The sequence below is a fragment of the Globicephala melas genome, chromosome 11, assembly GCF_963455315.2.
Source record: "Globicephala melas chromosome 11, mGloMel1.2, whole genome shotgun sequence".
Taxonomy (NCBI): Eukaryota; Metazoa; Chordata; class Mammalia; order Artiodactyla; family Delphinidae; genus Globicephala; species Globicephala melas.
In genome coordinates, this window is record NC_083324.2 from 35,596,543 (window position 1) to 35,619,451 (window position 22,909).

Below are 22,909 nucleotides of genomic sequence, written 5' to 3' on the forward strand. Positions count from 1 at the left end.
TGGTGCGTGGGCTTCTCACTGTGGTGGCTTCTCTTGTTGCAGAGCACGGGCTCTAGGCGCGGGCTTCAGCAGTTGTGGCACGTGGGCTTAATTGCTCCACGGCAATTAAGGGATCTTCCTGGGATCCTGGGATCCTGGGATCCTGGGATCTTCCTGGGATCTTCCTGGACCAGGGCTCGAACCTATGTTCCCTGCATTGGCAGGAGGATTCTTAACCACTGCGCCACCGGGGAAGTCCCAAGATCCATTTTTAATGGAATGCAAGCATTTTGTGAAATGAGTTATTTTGAACTTATCATTGATGCAAAGTGGGTCTAATTGGCTTAATTTTTGAGACATTCCTTTTTCATTTTCCTATGAAAATGAAACTCATGATTTAAATCCAGGAAGTGGCTCAGAGAGGTTTTGCCAATACTATTGATGGCAGGTTTCTAAAGGTCTGTGGTTGGCCACAGCTGTCTTGCTCTTGAACCATGTCCTAACCCTCAGCTGGGACAGTGGGCCAGTGCCACCTGCCAGCTGGAGGACATTGACTTCTGAGTTCCTGGGGTTTGGTCACCTGTCGCTTCTAATGTCACAGGGCAGGATTGGCAGCCACCCTTGTTTTACCGACTCCTTACCCATGCCCCCAGAGCAGGGGGAGGGGAGCTCATATCAGTCATTCACACCTTAGTAAGGAAGAAATTGGGGAAATGGGATTCTAATTGTGTGATGGATGCTAAGGAATGGGGTTGAGATTTGGGGCAGACCAGAGACCCTCTTAATGCCAGGGGAGCTGTCTAGATGTGTAACCTCCACATCTCTGAATCTCTTCAAAATGGTCCTCGGGCACCTCCTTGCTGGAATATTTCCCCAGGGACTAATGACAGGAGGTGGGTTAGGAACCGAGCACTGTACCTGGCACAAAACGGTCCTCCCTGGGCCTGCAAGCCCGCCGGCCACCAGAGGGCGCTGTAGCTTCCCGGAGCCGCCGCAGGCTCCCTCCCTTAGGGCCCACCGATCTTCCGCCTGTGATGCGCGCTCACGCAGGGGTCCCAGGGTCCAGCGGTGGAGCCTTCCACACACAGGGGCTGGGCGGTACTGGCTGGCGACTTCACCTTCCAGGGTGTGGCCCGCTCACAGCCGCATCTCCTTGCTCCACCAGGACGACTGGGTGAAATGCAGATTCCCAGATCTCAACCAACTGGCTCTCAATCCTGGTGCCCGTTGGACTGCGGGGCACTTTAGCAATACTAACGTGGGGTCCCTTCCAGAGATCACCTAGAACTAGACGCGGGGCAGCCTGGGCATCGGATTCCTATGTATAGTCAGGGCTGAGACCTGCTGGCTAGAACTTGGCATAAAGGATGTGTCTTATCAGTATGCTTTGCACGCTGACTGTGAGAGCCACTGCCTTAAAGGGATTGTGGTCTGCGCAGCCCACGCATTCATTCACGCATTCATCCTTCATTCCACCTTTGGGTGCCCTCGAGAGCTGGCACATGGAACCACAGGGTGGAATCGCTCTGAAGTTTTGGTTCTCTAACTTGCTCATCTTGATTCCTTGGCCCTGCACCACTTTCCACATCAGGAAAGTATTTAACCACCTCCCCAGGTGCTGGGTGTTCTGCTTGCTTCGAGTTTTTCCCAATTAGTCCACGAGGTGGTGGGCATCCTGGGCCAGCCTCCTGGGGCCTGTGGGTGAGACTCCTCTGGGTAGCTCTGCTTGGGAAGGGGGATTGCTGGATCATGGGGTGGGTGCATTTTAGGATTCATTCATTCATTCATTCATTCCACGCCACATGGCTTGCAGGGTCTTAGTTCCCAGACCAGGGATCGAACCTGTGCCCCCTGCAGTAGAAGCACGGAGTCCTAATCACTGGACTGTCAGGGAATTCCCACATTTTAGGTTTTAATTGAAACTGCCAAGGTGCCCTCCTGCAGTCTGGTCAAAAGGCCCACGGGTTCTGATGTGCAGCTGACAGGCCCGCTCTCCTGAGCATGTTTCATCCCCTTGAGGGGATGGGGTCACAGTGGCTGCTGTCTACTGAGCATCTACTGTGTCCTGAGACCGTGGGATGCACTTACAGAAATCATCCTAGTCCACAAGCATCAGCATAGCTACACGCGTACCTCGGAAATATTACGAGTTCGGTTCCAGACCACCGAAATAAAGCACGAGTCACAAAAAATTTGGGGTTTCCCCAGTACATATAAGTTATGTTTACACTATAATCTATTAAGTGCAATAACATTAGGTCTTAAAAAGCAATGTACATACCTTAATTAAAAAGTACTTTATTGCTAAAAAATGCTAACCATCATCTGAGCCTTCAGCAAGTTGTAATCTTTTTGCTGGTGGAAGGTTTTGCCTCGATGTTGATGGCTGCTGACTGATCAAGGTGGTGGTTGCTTGAAGATTGAGGAAGCTGTGACAATTTCTTAAAATAAAACAAAAATGAAGTTTGCCATATCAAATGACTCTTCCTTTCATGAATGATTTCTCTATAGTACACAGTGCTGTTTGATAGCATTTTACTCACAGAAGTTCTTCCAGAATTGGAGTCAATCCTCTCAAGTCCTGCCACTGCTTTATCAACTATGTTTATGTAATATTCTAAACCCTTTATTGTCATTTCAATAATCTTCAAAGCATCTTCACCAGGAGTGGATTCCATCCCAAGAAACCACCTTCTTTGTTCATTCATAAGAAGCAATTCCTCGTTCGTTAAAAGTTTTATCATGAGATTGCAGCAATTCAGTTACATCTTCAGGCTCTACTTCTAACTCTGGTTCTTCTGCTATTTCCATCACATCTGCAGTGACTTCCTCCACTGAAGTCCTGAACCCCTCAAAGTCATCCATGAGGGTTGGAATCAACTTCTTCCAAACTCTTCTTAATGTTATTTTGACCTCTTTCTATGGATCACAAATGTCTTAATGACATCTAGGATGGTAAACCTTTTCCAAAAGGTTTTCAATTTTTAGATCCATCAGAGGAATCACTATGTGTGGCAGCTATAGCCTTGTGAAATGTATTTCCTTTTTTAAAAAATAAATTTATTTATTTATCTTGGTTGCGTTGGGTGTTCATTGCTGCACGCAGGCTTTCTCTAGTTACAGCGAGTAGGAGCTACTCTTTGTTGCAGTGTGCAGGCTTCTCATTGCGGTGGTTTCTCTTGTTGTGGAGCACCGGCTCTAGGCGCATGGGCTTCAGTAGTTGTGGCACATGGGCTCTAGAGTAGTTGTAGCTTGCAGCCTCTAGAGCGTGGGCTCAGTAGTTGTGGCCCACAGGCTTAGTTGCTCCGTGGCATGTGGGATCTTCCCAGACCAGGACTCGAACCCGTGTCCCCTGCATTGGCAGGTGGATTCTCATCTTTTTGCGTTTTTCTTGGCTGCACTGTGCAGCAAGTGGAATCTCAGTTCCCCAACCAGGGATTGAACTCATGTGCCTTGCAGTGGAAGCATGGAGTCCTAACCACTGGACTACCAGGGAAGTTCGGATTAAGTTCTTATATGGGCACAGTTGGTGGTGCTGCAAAACAATTACAATAGTAACATCAGACATCACTGATCACCATAACAAATATAATAATGATTTAAAGTTTGAAATATTGAGAGAATTACCAAAATGTGACACAGAAGCACGAAGTGAACAAATGCCGTTGGAGAAATGGTGCCGATCGACTTGCTCCACGCAGGGTTGCCACGAACCTTCAATTTGTAAAGAACATGATGTCTGCAAAGTGTAGTACAGCGAAGTGCAGTAAAATGAAGTCTGCCTGCATCCCCATTTTACAGTAAAGGAAACTGGACCTCCGGGAGGTTGTCACTCACTGAGGTCACACAACTAGGGACATGCAGGGTTTGAAACCAGGGGTATCTGAGAGCAGAGCCCTGCTCCTGCCCCCAGGCCCTCCTGCATCTGTGTTTGCTTGGCTCTGAGTGTGAGGCCTGGTACACATTTCAGGTGGAGGCCAAGCTCGCTGCTCTGCCTACACACCTACCTGGCAGGCGGAGGGCCGTCTTCCAGACCCCCAGTTCCCAGTGAAAGCGTGGCTCCGGGCCCAGCCACGAGAGGCATTTCCTGGGCCACCCGTCAGTCCTGGTGCCTATGCAACTCTGGGAACAGGCCTCGAGCCGCACAGCTTCCCAGGCAGTTTGGCAGCATCCCTGGCAGCTGCTTCCCCATCCCCCAGGCTTTGCCCAGCCCCATGGGGTACCGAGCATCAGTCTCTGAGGGATTCCCCAGAGCTGGGAGCTCCAAGAGCCAGTAAGGAGTAATGGTCCCGTTTTACAGATGAGGAACTGAGGCCTAAGGAAGAAACTCGTGGTGGTTACAGTGTGTGGGTAGCGGAGTAGAACTCACACTTCCGTTCTTCCCGCCACCCTCCACAGCCTCTGGCTGAAAAACGACTTAGTCTCCCAGCCCGCGCAGGAGGAAATGGGCTCTGGCTGCATGGCTCTGCCTTGGAGCTGCAGGACGACGGGAGAGACTCTGAATTCACTCACCAACTGTAGTTCTGTTCTAAACACACTCTGGACCACCCCGGGGGCTTCTGGGGCCTGTGCAACAGAAGTAGGGAACAGGGGTCTCCAGGCTCCTCCTCTGGGCTCTCAGAGCCCCAGCATTCCCCAGCACAGCCCATGTCACGCTGTGTCTCCCCCCCTGACTGTGAGCCCAAGGGGAAAAAGCCCCACTTCTGGGGCTTTCACTGCTGGACGCAGAGCAGGGATTCAAGTGTTTCCCAAGAGGATGGCAGGTGGAGAGGACAGGGAGACACTTAGGTCTCTCTGGGGAGGGTTTGGCCCCCAATCCCCGCAGTATCAGCCCCCCCTCATCTGGCACCTCTCCAGCTGTGGAAACTTGTACCTCAGCCCAGAAAAATGAACTTGCTGGAAGTCAGCTACTTGGATGCCAGGGCCAGCCAATCCGGCGCTGGGGGCACCTCGTCCACCACCAGGGACGAGGGCCGGGGGCTGGACCAGAGGGGCTGCAGGGAGGGCCCTGCCTGAGGCCTGTGCCCAGAGAGAGGCGGAGAGGAAGAAACAGGAAGCCGTGAGCAGGTGTTGAAGTGGTGGGGACAGAAAGCTGCACGCTCAGGGGGACACCGGCTGCCACCAGTTTCCTCGCTGCACACGGGCACACTGAGCAAGTCTCTCAACCTCAACCCGGCCACTCGGCATTTTCTCACTTTTTTCTCCTACCCTGCTCCCCTCCCTGTCCCCAGGTAGGAAAGAGCTCCTGAGATATAGATTCTAGAACTCAGACACAGACTCCTCTGTGGCAAGGGCGGGGACAAACATGAGATGAGGAGTTACACCGAGTACCACCTTGCTTTGTCCCCATTTTACAGATGAGGAAACGGAGGTTTCAAATGATTAAGTGACATCTTAAAAGCCGAATCTTTTGGCTACTCTGCGATTTGAATCCAGAGCTGTCTGAAGCCTGAGCTGTATTTCCATTCTCTCCCCTGTCCTCCTCCCCAGTCTGGGCTGGCCTCGACGACTTTGCTCACATCTCCCCGCCAGACCTTGCACTGTCCTGCTTTTCAGCGCTCGCCCCTCACTCTTCTGAGATAGACTCTCTGCAGCTGGTCCCTCCTCCTCCCATCACCCCACAGAGACACCTGGGGCTCCCTCAGCCACCCAGAAAAGTTTTCTGCTTTTGGCCCATGGCCCTGGAGCCAGAGGAAACCCATAAATACAAACACATTTGCATGAAAGCCCAGCGGTCTGCATCTGCAGCTAACAGCTCGGTTTAACTTCCAAGACAGAGCTGCCAGAAGTGGGAGCAGCAGCCACCAGCTTCCTGGGAGAAACGTGTCCTGATAGCCAGGTCAGCATCAGTTGGTGTTTATTTAGACACACAAATAAAAGAATCTGGCGTTTCAAACAGCTTGTGCTTTTTTTTTTTTTTTTTTTGGGTGGGGGGGTGGTGGGAGGTGGGGAAGGTGTGTGTCATATATATAATATATATATATTTTAAAAGATCATATCACCAGTCCCCCACATTTTTCTCTACTGAGCAATATATACACGCCTATATATATATATATATATATATAGGCGTGTATATATATATATATATATATATATTTTACATATTTTTTTCAATAGATAACTACATTCAAGTAATGAAACACAGGATTTACAATTTCCCTCTGACGGCAGAGGAAAAGCAAATTCACATACAATTCACAGAGGAAGTACCATGAAAGCCCAGCCAGACAGGAGCTGAGGCCTCTCTGGGGGACGAGGGAGACAGGCAGCAGCAGAAATTATGACAATCACACTGCTACTTATCGTGGGGGACAGGCAGGTGCCGATGAAGTGGGGGGCCCTGCCTGCTCTGCCTGGGCCAGGTCAGCAGGCCGTGCTGGCTGACCCAGGCTCCCTGGCTGGGGTGGGCTGGGGGCACGTGTCTGGCAACCTCAATTTTCCAGGAGCCTCTCGAATTTGGGGTTCACAAAGGAGAAGCCGGCAAATGCTGTTTGGTCCATGGAGTCGATGAGGTTCTTGTCGCTGTAGGAGAGGCGCGGCTTCTCGTTCAGGAACTCCTGGTCGAAGTTGTTGTAGTCTCCAGCAGACCTCTGCAAACAGAAGGCAGGGGTGTGTAAGCGGGACCCAAAGGGCAACCTTCCAGTGGGTTCCCGACGTTCCAGGGACCCATTCCCGGAGCCATAATCCCTGTTGGGCTGGGCCAAGCCAGAGCTGTCCTTATTTAGAACAGAAAAGGGAGTCTTTCTGCTGGAAGGTGGATGCTGTTACCAAGGGAATGAGGGAAGCCAGCAGGGGGCCTGGAGGAGGAAAGGTGGGCATCCACCCAAGCAGGGTTCTAGAAGACCACAGCCCTGGGCCAAAGCCCAGCCACCACTTGTTTTTGTAGGTCCCACAAGCTAAGGCTGGCTTTTGCATTTTTAAATGTTTAGGAAAAAATCAAAAGGAGAATAACACTTCATGACATGTGAAAATTAAATGAAATTCAAAGTTCGGCATCCATAAATAAAGTTTTATTAGTACCCAACCACACCCACTCACTGACATACCGTCTATGGCCGCCTTGAGACTATCTGGCCTGCAAAGCCTAAGATATTTACTATAAGGCTGTTCACAGGAAAAGTTTGCCAACTCTCTGCTTCTGAAGGTACAATGAAAGAGTGATTGAAAGAGGTCTTAAGCTGGTGGCCCTCAGGCCAAACTGAGCTGCAGGTACAACCATTTTGACTAGCCATGGGTTTTAATGGCATTTGAGCCAATATTTTAAAATTGGGCAATTTGGGGCTTCCCTGGTGGCGCAGTGGTTGAGAGTCCGCCTGCCGATGCAGGGGACACGGGTTCGTGCCCCGATCCGGGAAGATCCCGCATGCTGCGGAGCGGCTAGGCCCGTGAGCCATGGTCCCTGAGCCTGCGCGTCCGGAGCCTGTGCTCCGCAACGGGGGAGGCCACAACAGTGACAGGCCCGCGTACCACCAAAAAAAAAAAAAAAAAAAAAGGGCAATTTGACATAAAAATCCTGGTTTCTGGCTTCTTTGAAAACTGACAGAGCAGAGCAGCCCTGGGCCCATTTCCTGGCACGTCCGCCCACTCTTGGTGCTGAAACCCGCTTGGCCAGTACATCACAGGCCCCACTTCCCACTGACAGGGGCTGCCGATCAGCTGCCTGGTGTTATTTAAAATCAGTCTATCCCTCTTTCTATCAAAAGCGAGACACTGAAAGCAGGCTGTGTGATTTTCCTACAGCTGGCCTGGCCTGGTAGTGATGTGCCCACGGCAGGAGGCACTGAGTTTGAGATCCCTGGAATGGGGGAGTGCTCTGCGGCTTCAAGACACAAACACGGGGGCACATTACACAGGCTGCTCAGTGGGAACAGCGTGTCCTGAAAGAGGAGGGGAAGCAAAGGAGAGAAAGGGGAAGGGAGGGAAGAGCTGCGATCAGAGAAGGGCCACAGAGCTCAACTTCTGAGAAGTCCAGCCTCCCTCTGCTCTCGTGCTGGCTCCTTGGTGGTTTCTCTAGATTCTAGGCCTTTATGCAAACCATCCCTCCTCTAGCTGGAATACCTCCCATCTGCCCTTGGCCTGGCCGAGCTTCCCCAGCCCTGCAGACATCCCATTTCCTCTCAGACCCACCCCGATCTCTGCATCTTGGGCACCTGCCCACAGACCATCCCTATGGCAACTGATTGTGTGTGGCCTTGTGACATGTCTTGTACTGCTGTCATTTATCATAGATGACCATCAGTGTGCAAGTTTCCTATCTCTCTGAGGAGCTGGGGCCCCTCTAGCTCTGGGACTGGGCCTCCCACTTCGCTATGCAGCCCAGCACAGTGCTCTGCACCCAGAGGGTACTCATCATTTCCGATATTTTTTGGAAAATGGATTGGATAGATGGGTAGGTGGAGGGAGGGGGGCCTTAACTGTGATCCCCAAAGCATACTCCCCTGCACACAGTGGGTTTTAAAGAATGTATGCTAAAGGGTGGCTGGATCCACTGTCACCAATGTTTGTTGAATGACTGACTGAGGAGAGATGGTGAGGATACGAGGGTAGAGGCTGTGGCTCAGTGTGCCAAGGAGGTTGGGAAAGCAGATTTGCTAGAAGAAGGGAGAGGAGGAGAGCATGCGAATGATGCAGGAGAGAGGCAGGGCAAAGCAGGAGGAGTCCACTCCGGAAGGCAGTGAGAGAAAACATTGAGTGGGCAGCCCCCACTGGAGCGGGATCACGTACCACTTTGGGCTTGAAGGGCGGCTCCACTGCACGTTTCTCCAGCAGAGCCCAGTTGATGGTCTTGAAGAAGGGGTGGATTTTGATGTTCCCTGTCACTCCCAGCCTCTTGGTTGTATCCCGTTCAAGCAGCTGCAACGCAGCAGGGAACCTGGTTAGCACCCGAGGGCTGTAGGAAATGGGAGCCTCAGAAAACGCCAAGCAGGTCGAGGGGTGCCCAGGCTGGTCCAGCCCAGCCTGGTATCACAGCCCAGGGCCTCTGGGCCTGAGAGGTCCTCTCTGGCCTCTGGTCCCAGGTCCGGTGGAGAAATAGGGTGTGGACTGGGGCTGCCAGGACTCTCAGCTGGTGGGACTTGTGAGCAAAAGCAGTAGCTCTTATTGGGTGTTTACCATCTGCCTGGCATCATACACTTACGTTTTTTTGCCCCCAAAACTCTGTGAGAAAGGTTCTCTTCTGGCCTCATTTTGTAGATAAGGAGATAGACTCAGAGTTTAGCCTAAGGTCTATCTGTCTTCTGACCCCAAGCCCATCATTGCCAGGCCAGGCTGATTCAGTGCAGGGAACATAGACAGGAGGTCCCAAGAAGGTGGCAGGAGAGTGACCCCCCAATGTGTTAGGACCGGAGCACTGGTGAGGCTGCCATCCCTGAGACAGGAGGCTTCTGGCATTCCCGTGACCTGGTGTCTGCCAGCTCCTGCCCCTGCCAGCCCAGCCCAGGGGCTCCTACCTTCTCCAGGATGTCCTTGGACTCCCTGGTGATCCAGCGGGGATAATACGGTGAGTCCACACGGATGGACTCAAAGAGTTCGTCCTCATCGTCACCGTGGAAGGGGGACTGACCAATGAGCATCTCATAGAGAAGGACTCCAAAGGACCACCAGTCCACGGAGAATGAGTACTTCAGGCCCTGCAGGATCTGGGGCAGAGGGGGTGCCAGAGCTGAGGGGGCCCTGGAGCACAAGCCCCGACCAGCCCTCCTCAGCCTCTTGGCTGTGACTCGGACATTGCCACCCACCCCCTGTGGAGACAAGGTGTCGGCCAGAGGCAGGGCCGGGAGGGTGCCACTCACCTCGGGGGCGATGTAGTCAGGGGTGCCGCAGAAGGTGCTGGCCTGTTTGTCCCCAAACATGTTCTCCTTGCACATGCCGAAGTCAGCAATCTTGATGTGGCCATCCCGGTCCAGCATCACGTTGTCCAGCTTAAGGTCCCTGCGGGGAGGGGACAGGAAAAGGAGTCGTTAGGGTCCAATTCCCCTCCTCCCCGTAGTCCCCTCCCATGTCCCCATTGTCAGCCCAGAAAGCCTAGGACTCTCTCCAGGGTACGAGGGAATGAGGAAGAGGAGGGGAAAGAGGTGCTAAACACAGGTGCTTCCTGCAAGCCGCCTACTGTGTGCTGTGTGCTGGACACACACCATCCTACTTTCCGAAGCCCAAAATGAGGCTCAACGAGGTGGTATCACTTGCCTAGGGTCACCCAGCTACTCAGCTGTGGAAGCGCCCTGGACTCAGGTTTGTCAGACTCCACAAGGGCAGGGAGCCCATCTATTTTATGTAGGTAGTTGAGTAGATAACTTAGGCACACGGTAACAAGCACCAGAAAAGCAGAACAGCACAAGGCCCATCTTCCACTAACCTCGCTTGCCAGGCCCTCCCTAGACTGAGTCCAGGCACGGACAGCACATTACAATGTGCATCTCATGCCACCTTTTAAAGCCTGGTCCCTAACATCCAATATGCACTGTCCCATGGATTGGTTTTCCACTTGACAACATACCTTGGGATCATCCCACAATAGTACACACAGCACGGCCTCAGCCTTTCGGATGAGTACATATTAATCCATGGCAGGATGGAACTGTCATTTATTGGGTGAGAATTTATGAAAGCAGACCCCATTGGTGGAAGCTCAGAGTGCTCAGATGCAGCTGCAGAGGGAGACCGATGGCTCCAAGGGAGGGAGACACCATACCAGTCAGTGCTGCGCTCCCACCAAAGGTGTCGAGTATGGGCAGGGAGTTCCCAGTCCCTGGAGCTGTGCCAGCCTCAGCTAAGGGGCCACAAGGAATTGTAGCAATGGAGTAGGTGGTTTAAGCAAATATCCAACTAAAGACCAACTCCAAGAGGAGATGGGGCCACAGCTGGACCGGGATCCACTCAGAGCATTTCAGAGGATATGATGGGGTCGGGGCCTCCCCTCCTAAACACCCCCCACCTTCCGATCCCCGCACCTGTAAATGATCCCTTTCTGGTGTAGAAACTGTAGTCCACAGACTATCTCAGCCGCATAAAACCTGTATGAGACACACACACACACACAGTGTCCTGAGATTTCTGTGAGCAGCCCCTGCTTCTCCCTGGGTCTTCATCCCCACCCCCAGGGACAGGAAATGCTGAAAATAACTCCACGGACAACCTGGTCCTGATCAAGCACATCTTGTATCAGGCAAGTAGGGGCTGGTAGCCAAGGCAGAAAAGAAAATTGTGAAGTAAAAAGCTCCAAATGAGACAGTTCTCTGTCCTAAGAGTGTATGCATTTATATAGATATGCCTGTGTGCACACACACACAGTCTGGGGGTGCATGCTAGTTTAGGGGCCACCCACCTGGGTCCTGCATTGTGCAGGATCACCCACCCGCTGAGGCCCAGGGAGGGGACAGGACCTGGCATGTCTAGGTTGTGTTCCCAGCCACAGCTCACCCCTCACCCCTAGCTTCCCACACGGGGCAGGGGACGGCCCTGGCCACCCCAAGTCTCTCCAACCCCAGCTCCAGCCCAGGCTGGCTTCACCAGGGGGAGGGAAGAAGGAATGGAAGGCAGATGGGCAGAGGGCTCTTCCCCCAACAGGGCCTCGCGTACGTGGCACGGTAGAGCTCGAAGCGGCCTTTGTCCTGGATGTGATACATCAGGTCGCCCCCATTGAGGAACTCCATCACAAAGAACAGGTGGTCCTGTGGGGGGAGGGTGGTGAGCAGAGGCACAGAAAGCGGCAGGCAGCTCCCTCACTGAGGACCACTAGGGACAAGCCCCAACAGGAACCAGGGGACATCTGCCCTGGTGGATGTGAGGGGGGAAGAACAGCCCTGCCCTGAGGAGTCTGAGGAAGGGAGACTCAGCCTTGCCTTAAGTGGTCTGAGGAAGAAGACTGGGCCCTACCCTGGAGAATCTCAGTGGGAGACATGGCCTTGACCTGAGCGACTGAGGGGGGATGTGGGCCAGGGGCACTGATAGTGGGCGGGCCGGCACCTTGGTCTGGAAGGTGCAGAAGAGATGGGTGAGAAAGGGATTCTCCCCGGAGAGCGCCAGCACCCGCTTCTCCACCATCGTGCACTCCACGTCATCATCGATCAGAACCACGTCCTTCTTGAGGGCCTTGATGGCGAAGAATTCCTTTTTGCCCTTCAGCTCTGCGAGCAGCACCTGACAGATGGGCAGGGGTGCTGAGCAGGGGAGGTTCGGACCAAAGGTCAGGGCGCACGGCCCAACCCAACCCGGAAGCACCCAGGGAGGGTGGGAAGCAGGTGCCCCTTGGCTACCAAGCCCAGGTCCCTCGGGCTGCCTGCCCCAGGGCCATGGGGCCCTCACCTTCCCGAAGCTGCCTTTGCCCAGGATCTTGATGAAGGTGAAGTTGTCAATGCTGCACTTGGTGCTGCTCTCCCAGATCTTGCCGTAGGTCCCAGTTCCTGCCCAAGAGACAGCTGCTTCAGACTCATGTCTCACGTCCAGAGGGTGGTCCTCCCTGGCTGGGTCCCTCCCCACAGAGGTGCCTCCTCTCCAGTTGCACTCAACTGTGTGGAGAGGCTGGGTCCCATGCTGGCGTGGGGGGGTAGGGGCTTTCCTGGAAGGAATGGGCACACCTTCACATGGGACATCATCTCCAGAGACTCCTGGCTTCTTCTCAAAATTCTGGTAGATCCCAACAGTCTCTGCAGTCTCGGAGTCCGACCTCCGGGCAGGTCTCTGGAGGGGGTAGGGGTTGGGGGGCCAGAGGTCATATCATGGTCAGAATTCCCAACCCAGAGGGAGGACCCCAACCATCCATGACTCCACCCTCAGTACCAATGGGGGACAGCAGGGGCAGAGCCCAGGACCCCAGGCGGTGCATGTGCACGCACACGTGTGTGAATAAGTGCGCACACACACGCACACACACTTCCGGCACAGAGACGCCTCAGTGGTCTGGAAGGCACTGACTACAAACAAGAGTTCTGGAAATTGAACCCTAACTTCCCAGCCACTTACTCAATAGATTTTTATTTGTGTTGCCTTCACTTGTTTTTTTTTTTCCCTCACTTGTGATAGATTCTAGAATCTTAAAGTTCTGTGGCCTCCTTCAAGCTCCACCCATACCCAAACACACACACAAAAAAAACATGTACACACTGGACTGCCCTGGTGGCGCAGTGGTTAAGAATCCACTTTCCAATCCAGGGCACATGGGTTCGAACCCTGGTCCAGGAAGATGTCACATGACACGGAGCATCTAAACCCATGTGCCACAACTACTGAGCCTGTACTCTAGAGCCCGCGAGCCACAATTACTGAAGCCCGCGCACCTAGAGCCCGTGCTCCACAAGGAAGAGTAGCCCCTGCTCGCCACAACTAGAGAAAGCCCGCAGGCAGCAACAAAGACCCAACACAGCCAAAAATAAATTAATTAATTAAAAAAAAAAAAAGTAAAGGAGCAAAAAGAGATTTTAGGTAAACTCCTTTTTTTTTTTTTTTTTTTGGCAGTACGCGGACCTCTCACTGTTGTGGCCTCTCCCGTTACGGAGCACAGGCTCCGGACGCGCAGGCTCAGTGGCCATAGCTCACGGGCCTAGCCGCTCTGCGGTATGTGGGATCTTCCCGGACCGGGGCACGAACCCATGTCCCCTGCATCGGCAGGCAGACTCTCAACCACTGCGCCACCAGGGAAGCCCTAAACTCTTTTCTTTTAAAAAAAAAAAACCATATACACATAAAGGCTTTAGTTCCAAGTGTTCCAACCTTGCAGTCATCCAGGTTCACCCTCAGGAAAAGCACTGCTTGAATAACTAATTTCTTAGGAGAACAAGCCCACCACCCTCTAATGTCCAATCCTTGAACTGGATCTTCCAGAAGTAGGGTCTTATGTATAAACGCCCCTCACTGCAGTTCCCCAGGAGTGGGCATGAGCCCTGACTCGTCCCCAACCCTGCCACCCTCTGTCCAGGGTTCCCACAGTGCCTGCCCACCTGGGTGACTTGGTTCAAGGCCTCGGCCAAGAGCTTCTGGTTGATGCCACAGAGGTTGGCCACCTTCGTCTGGCACTTATGGTGCACGTTCATGCCACAATCTGGGGTGGGAGAGAAGCAGAGCCATCAGGGCCCCCGCCCAGGCAGGCAGCCAGCAGGCTCCAAAAGAACTGTCCCCTTGTCCCAGGCCCAGCCAAGGGCAGGGAGGGACGGAGGAGAGAGCAGGAGAGAGGAGGGCTTTTGGCAGGGTTTGCTGGGTTTCCTGCATTTAGAAAAAGATGTATCTGAAGCCATCAGGAGCACCTCAAATCTTTCATTATTTAAAGAAGAAAAAGAAAAAACAAATGTCTGGGACAAGCTAGACAAGTCACTTTTCCTCCAGACGTCTCTCGTTTCAGTGAAGCCTGAGGTGGGGGAGGGCCTGCAAGGAGCACGAGCTGAGCTGGTGTGAGAGGGGCCCTGGCCGGGGAGCACCTTCCGCCTGTTTTCCCCTCGGTGACTCTCTGGGGCCGACTCGACACCTGTTTTATACTTGAGGACGTGGAGCTCTCAGCAGTGGGGCCACCTTCTGATGGTCACACAGCAGTAAATGGCAGTCAGTCGAGCCAGTGGGGAGGGGCCAGGAGGCCTCACCCACGTGAGAGTCCCCAAGCGAGGGGGCAAAGGCAGCCTCAGCTGGTCTCAGCTTCTGGGGTCCGGGTGGGCCCCCCTCCCACTTCCGCCGCAGCCCCCGCCCTAGCCGGCACGCACCTTCACACTTTAATCCCTGCTTCACCAGCCCCCAGAGCAGGCTGCCGCAGTGGTCGCAGAAGGTGGGGCTCATGTAGTTATAAACCTTGAACCGGTGTGGCATGTCAATGTTGAAACGTTCTTTCTGGAACTAGGGGTGTGGGGTGTCACAGGTCAAGGGTCACATGCCAGCACCAGTCCCTTCCTCACCCCCTAACTCTCCCTGACCCAACCCCATGCGTGGCAAGATCCCCAAGAGGGCTCCGTGGGGACTGGGAAATCCAGGGATCCCAGGGGCCAAGCCAGGGGAAGGAAGGAAGAAGGAAAACGGGGAGGAAGGGTGACTCCACAGGGAAGGGGTGGGGAGAGCTCGAATCCCTCCCGCCCTGCCCCGGGCCCCGCCTCACTATGGTGTCCCGGCTGTTGGCTGCAGTGCCCGTACACCGGCCAATGATCTTGTCGATGCATTTCTTGTGGATGGCAGCGTTGCATTCTTGAGGCGGCCCAGGCCCAGGAGGGGGACGGGAAGGCCCCGGAGGGGCAGAGGCTGTGAGCTGGCGCCCCCCGGCCCAGTCCTGCCTTCCACACAAAGTCCCCGTGCTCCCCGACCACCCACACCCTCACCACATGGAGCCCTCGGCCTAGAGGTTGATTTTTCTCTCCTCCGGTCAGTTCCTGTGGGAGGAGTCTGGGAAGGATGGGGCAGGGAGGACAGGTGGATCTGGGCGGGTATCGGAGGTTAGGAAAGGCTCAAGGAGTCCCGGTGGGCAGGGAGGGGGGCATGGCAGTGAGAGAACTAGAGGCAGGGGAGCCCTCTTTGTGGCTCAGGACAGCAAACAGCTCTTAAGCTCTCTCACCGCCCCCCGCCACACACACACACACACACACACACACACACACACGCACCCCAACACAAAGGCACTCAGGTACACGTACACAGCATGTATAATGACAAACCTTCTTACATAGCATGCTTACCGGGCACCAGCCACACTTAAAATACAGCTTTACATATTTTATCCCATTTGATCTTCACAATGACTCTATTGTCCCTATTTTACAGATGAGGAAATTGAGGCACAGATAGGTTAAGTAACTTTGTCTAAGGTCCTACAGCTAGGAAGTGGTAGAGCTGGGATTCAGACCCAGGCAGGCTGGCTCCAGAGCCTGTGCTCACCACCACCGGTCCACACTGCCTCATGCATGCACCGACGGCCGTAGAGAAGGGTGTGCTCATACGTGTGTACCAGATGCACACAGCTCTCAACAGAAGCACACATGCAGCCAGGGATGTGCTGGCAAAGGTCTAACAGCCTCTCTGCGGGGAAAGAGCCCCGATGTGCAGCACTGGCAGATTCTGTGTACATACTCCACTGGGGCCTATTTCAGGCTGCCAACGTGATGTCACTGAATGGGAAGCGCTGGGAAGAGACACGCCGGCTCCAGCACTCACTGACGCAGCCGCCGTCCACACACACGCTACCACATGGAAAGCCTCACGTGCACACACTCAAGCACAGGCTTCATCCAGACACACCGTCCCAACACAGGGACACAGGCTTCTCTGTGAAGGCACGCAGGCACATGCGTGCACACACATGTGCATACAGACTGGGCGGTGGAGACACTTACGCCTGCACTTGTAGCCTTGCTTGTTGAGACCCCTGAAAGGCAAGTGCCCAGGCAGGGTGAGTGAGAGGAAGTACCGGGGATGGGGGCCCTCCCTCACCCACCCCACCCCAGCGGACACAGCCAGTCTCACCAAACAAAGTCTCTGCACACAGAGCAGAAAGTGGGCTGTCCAAAGAAGGTGGCGATAAACTCGTGGTTCTTGATGTAGTGAATTTTGGCCTGTTTGATGGCTCCACGGCGGTTCATCGTTGGGAACTTGGCCCCGTCTTCACCCCGCATTGACTGCTTGCAATCTGGGGACCGGGTAGGAGTGAAGACAGCCCCAGCCCACGGGAGGGGCCACACCCCTTCAGTCCCTCCCAGGGCAGTCCTGGACAGAGCGCCAATGGAGGCTGCTTCCCTAAACCTCCGTTCTGGCTCTGGTCTCTGAACCTCCGTCCCCAGCCCAGGTAGGGAGGGGCTTACCTATGTCTTCCAGGAAATACTGCACAGACATCAACACCTTGGCCTGGGGTTGCAGGTCCAGCTGCAGGAGTGAGGGTGGGGGAGTCAGTGAGGGCGGGCCTGGGCCAAGCCAGACTCAGAACCCGCCCCCATGGTTGGTCCCTGAAGGGCCAGGGAGTCCCAGCGCCTAGCCAGACACCTGTTTGCCCAGAGTGGGCAGGGCCCCACCTGTGAGCCCCGCCCCCAGCCCTCACCCAGGAGTATTATTACATTTGGGGAAGTAAAAGGATCCAGCCCACACCCAGCTTGGCCACATGGCCCTGGGAACAGAGTGGGAAGGGAAACTCCCCGCCCCCAACCCCGGCTGCCCACTTTCACAAGGATCTTAGAATGGAGGCACTGCATCCCCCCACACATGCAGACACACAGACACACGCCTACTGACACAGCGTGCTGGTTCTCTCTCTCTCTCTCTGTCGGGGGCTCTGCCTGTCCAGTCTCCTCACACAGACTGGCTCGTCCTAAGGGCAAGACCCTCAGCTCCCCCAGGGCCTGGTGACTGACAGCGTCCCTTGGGGTAGTGGACAGAGAGCACAACAGGAGCCTCTGCCTGATTCTTCAAGGGTGGGTGCAGCCCTGGGTCAACCTCTCTCGGCCCAGTTCCTTCACCCCTCACTGGAGGCTGAGTAGAGTCTCCATGGTCACAGGTCTTTCCTGGCGGGGACACCTCGGCTGCAGGAGCCCACATGTAACCGCAGGGGGCAGGGATGCCCTGCCAGCGCTGACGTCCTGTGGCCACAATGGCCACGTGTGCATGCAGAGTCCAGGTTTCAGCAGGTGAGTGGTGGGCCATGAGCCTTCTCCTCCCCGACCCCCCCTGCTGTGGAAGATCATAACTGGTGCTCCCCGATGCCTGCCTGGGTTTGGAATATCTGTGAAGATTCCAAAAAGAACTGGGAACAATGGGGTTCTCTGAGAAAGGGGACCTGGTGTTGGGGCTAGGACCCACCCTTTCATACAGCTTGATATGTTTTACTATGTGCACATCCTGCCTTTGCAAAATTAAAAGGGAAAAAAGCAGCTGTAATACCAAGGAGGGCTCTCTTTAGCACCGCCTACGTGCCAGGTTCTACAGTAAGCCCTTTGCATCCAGCAGCTCATTTCATCAGAACTGACCCCACCGTAGGTCTTTTAGTAGTTTCTCCTTTTACAGATTCAGAAGCAGACTCAGAGAGGCGAAGGGTCTGATGAATCGCAGGACCAGGATTTGAACACAAGCTGTTGGCTACAGAGCTGCCCCAGTGGCCGGAGCGGCCAGGTGCCCTCGGCCGTACCCGCTCACTTTGCCCACACACATGCGTGACTGTGGCTGTGCCCCTCACCCAGAACTCGGCCTTGCCATTGTTCTTCTTGCAGCGCTCGGCCAGCACCGACACACCCACTGTCACCTCGGACACTGGCTCCTCCGCAGCTCGCATCAGCACAATCTGGATGACGCGACCTTCGTAGATGTGGGCATCAAACGAGGACTTCCACTCGGGGTACATGGTGGGCTTCTTCTGCACCAGCGTCTTCCCACGCTCTGCAACGGGCCAGGAAGGCAAGGTCAGGCTAGGGAACCTCTGTGCCTCAAATCTCGGGCCTTTCCACAGCCTTCCATCCTATGGAATCTGCCTGCTCTCTCCCCCAGGGCCCAAGTCTCCACTCCTCAGCCCTCATGACCATGCTCTGCTCGCCTCACCAGCCCCATCTCACTCACAATTTGCATGAGAGCACAGAAACGCCGGCAGTTTCCCCAGGGTGCCCTGCTAGGTTCCACCCCGGACCTTTGCTCCTGCTGTCCCTTCTTCCTGTGACCCGCTTCCTCCAGCCCCTCTTAGATGTCACCTTCCCTTAGACATTTACTCAGTGACACTGCCACAGGCTCCCACATGCCAGCCATGGTGTTGGAGGCAAGGAACACGGTACCTGTCCTCCTAGAGTCCCAGTCCTGGGCAGAGACATGAATCAGTTCACCCCTCAAGTGAACATTAAATCACAGCTGTCATGAGACTGAAGAGGGCAAGGTCACTGGTTCTAGACCCGCCCATGGTCAGGTGGCCTGCCCCAACCTAAGGGTCAGGGAAGGCTTCCTAGAGGAAGGGACAGCTCAGCCGAGACCTAAGGGATGAGCCAGGGGTTCACCAGGTGAGGGCAGAAGCAAGAAGGAATGGCGTGAGATGTTTGCTTCTTCCAGGATGACCTCCCTGACTGCAGCCTGGGATGGTTCCTCATCTGGACTTCCCTATCACAGGATCACTGTCTGCCTCCTCCACCAGACTGTGAGCCCCATGAGGGCAGGGCCTGGTCAGCCCTGGAGCATGGCAGTGTTCTCAGTACCCAGCACAGGGCCTGGCACAGATGGACATGTGGAGCTCCTGGAGGGAGCCTGTTCTTGGGTGAAACAACCAGTGGGGGAGGAGCCAGAAGCCCTGAGCTCCACAGAAGGTTCCATGTAGCCAGTGCAGGTGGTTCTACAGGCAGTGAGTCGCCTGTTGTCCTGCATCGCAAGCTGAGCTGGGCAGGGAAATGAGGACAAGGAAGAGAAGGATCCCTCAGAGGCTCTAGGAGAACAAGGCACAGTCCCTTCCATTGCCTCCTCCTGGCCCTGGCTTCCCCGCCCCACCGGCTGCTGCCATTGCCTGCAGCACAGGTAGGGTCCAGCCTACAGCCCTACCTGTGCTGAGTGCCTCCTTCATCCTCACAGCACAGAAGGGCTGGCTTGCCTCGTCTGCAGCCTGCAGGGAGCCCAGCTCATAGGAGTTGAAGGAGATGCGCAGGAACGGTGCCATGTTGGGGCTTGCAGCAGGGCTGTGGAGACAGAAGGTGTGAGGCGGGCAGCAGGGACAGCCCTGGGAGGTGGTCAGGTAACCGCTCCCCCCAAGGGCTCCCACAGCACTGAATTTGGCCCACATGGTGCTCAAAAGGCACTAGTCCTAGTTGCCACCATTAAAATTGAGAAGTTCTGTGTAAGACTAGATTGGTGGCCTCCCTGGTGAAATTGGAAGGTGCGACATCAGGCCTACTGGGCAATATCTGGCTGGCACTGCCCCCTTTGTTGGGCACCCCTGCCAGCTGACTCCAGTTCAGAGGCCCCCTTCCACTTCTCCCCGAATCCTATCTAGGCCCTGGAGGCATGTGAGCCTGTGATTCCCATGTCATTCATTTGGGGAGTCAGTCATTCAATGCCTCCTTTAATACCCAATGGCTGTTGCCTAGTATGTGCTGGCCATGGCACCTTGGTGCCAGCCACGATGGGCAGGACAGCACCCCTTCCTCCCTGTACCCTGCCCCACGCAGCCCTCCTTGGTTTTCAAAGTTTGGTTTTTGCTCATAACTACCCAGGCAGACAAGTAGGGCCAAGACAAGTAGCAGGGCCAAGATGATCACCCCCACTTTTCAGATGGGAAACTGAAATCCTGAGGTTGAACCAGAACCCAAAGCTGGATTCTACTAATTAAGCACCCACTTTGTCTGGGATCAGGGTCATGAAAGGCCCCACCCACATCAGCGTGCTTGACACTTCTGAACCTGAGCTCCTTGGGGTCAGGCGCTCTCGCCTACCTGGAAGTTTGTCCGCACTTTCAGACTAAGTTTTTCCAACTATAAAACTACTTTAAGGTCGAATGTAACGCTGACTTTGCTTCTTACGCCACACAGGTTGGCCCCACACGCCCCCATTCCTCACAGTTCCTCAAATCGAGGATCACGACGGGTGGCCCTGAAGGTCTTTCGGCTTGTCCTCGTGGAGGATGCTCAGCTGTGCAAGCCCACAGGTGTACACTTGCACACCTGCACAGACACTGGTTCCGGGCCTAGGCCCCACAGGAGGGAGCTCCACAGCCGAGGCTGCAGGAATGCTCACTAACATTTATCCCCGTGTATACGTATTTGCTCCATCCTAAACATAAGCCAGCACGGAGGCAGACTGAGACACGCACCCCTACCCACACATGGGCCTGTGTGCACAGGCAACAGCCACCCTGGCCCTGGGACAGCTCCCCCAGCTCCTCCACATGGCCGCAGAGTACCAGCCAGGCCTGCTGGCAGCTGCAAGCCCAGATAAGCTCACAGGAAACACTTGACCTCAGCCTACAGCCCAGTCCAATGGCCCGGCCAGTCCTCTGAAGCCTGCAGCCAGAGAAGAGGGGAGGGACCATGCGGGGCAGACTCCACCACGTCCCCTGCCCGGGCCAGGCTCCTACTCAGAGGGAGCGAGAGTGGGTGTGTGAGCTCACGTCTGAGACCAGACAGGCCAGCCACAGTGACCCCTCAGCAGGCAGGGAGGGAAAGCCAGCTGTGGGCAGCTGCTGCTTCCTCCTGGGGCCCAAGCAGGCATGAGTGTGCAAGCTGGTGTTGGGGGGAGGGGGGCGGTATGTGTGGGTGTGACTGCACAGCCATGGAGATGTGTGTGCCTGTGAGGATGTGTGAGTGGGTGGCAGGTGGTGTGCACTCAGCCAACGTTGAAGTGGAGAGCGAGCTGTGTGGGCCTGGCTGGGGGCGTGCGTAGGAGCCTGGGTGAGTGTCTCAAACTTCCAGGCAAAAGGACATCATGCCCCTCCTGCCACCCTGTGTGGTCTGGGGGTCCAGAATGATTAGCAGGGCCCCTGCACAGCACACACTTGCCATGTGTCTGCATCTGCATTCCAGGGCCTGACCCCGGCAGACGTGGCTCAGCCTCATGCTTCCCAATAGGATAACCTCGAGACCCAGGTGGGGCCGTGATGAACTTCCCGAGTGTCTCAGAGGATGAGGGGACAGGTGGGCAGGGACAAAGGAGGAGCAGTTGTGCTGCAGGGGGCTGGGCTCATATGGGAGAGGGGGTCAGGGCAGCCCTGGGTGGCAAAATGACGGTCAAGCTGCCTGGGTATAAGATCCTATCACCCACACTGCCTTGGCTGTGGGACTCTGTGGGTCACTTGGCCTGAGTCTCAGTCATCCCCATCCTACAGATGAGGAACAGTCCCCTCGCTGCAGAGTTGTCACGATGATGAGAACTTGTATAGGACGAGAGCCAACACCAACCCCACAGCCTCAGGGCGGGGGCCTCTCACCACTACAACCCCTTCTTGCTAATAGCACCCCTCTTTCATCTGTGCACCTTCCCTCACCGCTTACAAAGTACACTCACATCCCCACCACATCCACTCCATGCCACCCCTGGAGCCTGGGAAGACGGTCCTGATAACTGACTCTACCTTTCGGGGAAACCAAGTCTCCAGGAACAGAGCTGCTCATCCTGGAGTAGCAGGTGGGCCCAACACCTACTGGCCAGCTCCTCCTCAGCCCTTCCCCCACCTCCCCTCGGGGCCCATTCCAGGTGGCCCATGGGCTCCGGGTCACCCAGCAGGAGCCGTCCATGGACCACCCAGGGCTGTGAGGCAGAGACAGGATCATCAGCCTGCCCTCCAGCTCTGCAGCACACTCGGAGCAGTTGCTGTTCGCAGTCAGTTAGAAGCCACCAGAGGGAAAACCACAACCACAGCAGGCCCCAGTCCTGGCCCCAAACCTGCACAGCCAGGCCGCAGCACCGTGAGAGAGAGGACCCACGGGCTGCCCTGGGGCTACTTGGCAGTAACCCTAGCGTTAGGTCACCCAGCCCCAACTACCTAGGACTAAACCTAGAGCACGGGCCCCGGCCACGTTCTATCACCTCCTCCACCTCAACTGCACCGCCTGGACCCCCAGAGGAAGACAGGCACCACGAGCTGGCATCTTCTTCCATTGATGGCCATGTGACCCTGAAAGGGGTCTTGGGCCCCTGCACACCAGGACCCCCCTGCACAGCAGAGCCAGAGTTGTCCACCTACCTTGCAGAGCATCTGAACACTGGTGGGAAGGCCAGGGGGTAAAGTGACAGCACAAAAGCAAGGTGGGCCAACTATTTATAGCCCCCATGCAAATTGGCTCAGGCCCACAGGCCCCAAAGGAAGGCCATTGGCTCAACCTTATCCCCACTCTGCAGGGCCACGGAGGTGGCAGGGGTTGGACTCCACACAGGCCTCCATGGGGACCAGCTCCTTGGAGCCAGCTGAGGCCAGCCAGGCCTTTCCCAACTGCCTGTGGGCTCCGAGTCTCTACTCTCCTGCTTCTCTAGCCCACAGCAGGGGCAGCCCTGTGAAGCAGAGAGCTCCGGACTTGGGAGTCAA

At 55.2% G+C, this 22,909-nt stretch overlaps 1 protein-coding gene across 6 annotated transcripts in view; it reads right to left on the bottom strand.

Moving 5' to 3' along the window:
- Positions 1 to 3,656: 3,656 nt before the first annotated feature.
- Positions 3,657 to 22,909, bottom strand: part of PRKCD (protein kinase C delta) — a 32,199-nt gene continuing 12,946 nt past the window's right edge. For 4 of the 6 annotated variants that reach the window (XM_030867428.3, XM_060308243.2, XM_060308241.2 and 1 more), the window contains exons 3-19: positions 19,438 to 19,571; positions 18,104 to 18,303; positions 16,743 to 16,803; positions 16,408 to 16,570; positions 16,278 to 16,309; positions 15,053 to 15,138; positions 14,667 to 14,796; positions 13,917 to 14,017; positions 12,558 to 12,660; positions 12,286 to 12,383; positions 11,947 to 12,120; positions 11,560 to 11,651; positions 10,932 to 10,994; positions 9,774 to 9,912; positions 9,432 to 9,620; positions 8,707 to 8,835; positions 5,968 to 6,572 (exon numbers count right to left, since the gene is read on the bottom strand). In XM_030867428.3, coding sequence (XP_030723288.1) covers positions 6,414 to 6,572; positions 8,707 to 8,835; positions 9,432 to 9,620; positions 9,774 to 9,912; positions 10,932 to 10,994; positions 11,560 to 11,651; positions 11,947 to 12,120; positions 12,286 to 12,383; positions 12,558 to 12,660; positions 13,917 to 14,017; positions 14,667 to 14,796; positions 15,053 to 15,138; positions 16,278 to 16,309; positions 16,408 to 16,570; positions 16,743 to 16,803; positions 18,104 to 18,303; positions 19,438 to 19,552 — 2,034 coding nt within the window. In that variant the 5' untranslated portion in view covers positions 19,553 to 19,571 and the 3' untranslated portion in view covers positions 5,968 to 6,413. Of the gene's footprint in view, positions 3,694 to 5,966; positions 6,573 to 8,706; positions 8,836 to 9,431; positions 9,621 to 9,773; positions 9,913 to 10,931; positions 10,995 to 11,559; positions 11,652 to 11,946; positions 12,121 to 12,285; positions 12,384 to 12,557; positions 12,661 to 13,916; positions 14,018 to 14,666; positions 14,797 to 15,052; positions 15,139 to 16,277; positions 16,310 to 16,407; positions 16,571 to 16,742; positions 16,804 to 18,103; positions 18,304 to 19,437; positions 19,572 to 22,909 lie in introns of those variants that run through there. The other 2 variants (XM_070046627.1, XM_030867429.3) reach the window with 2 other exon arrangements.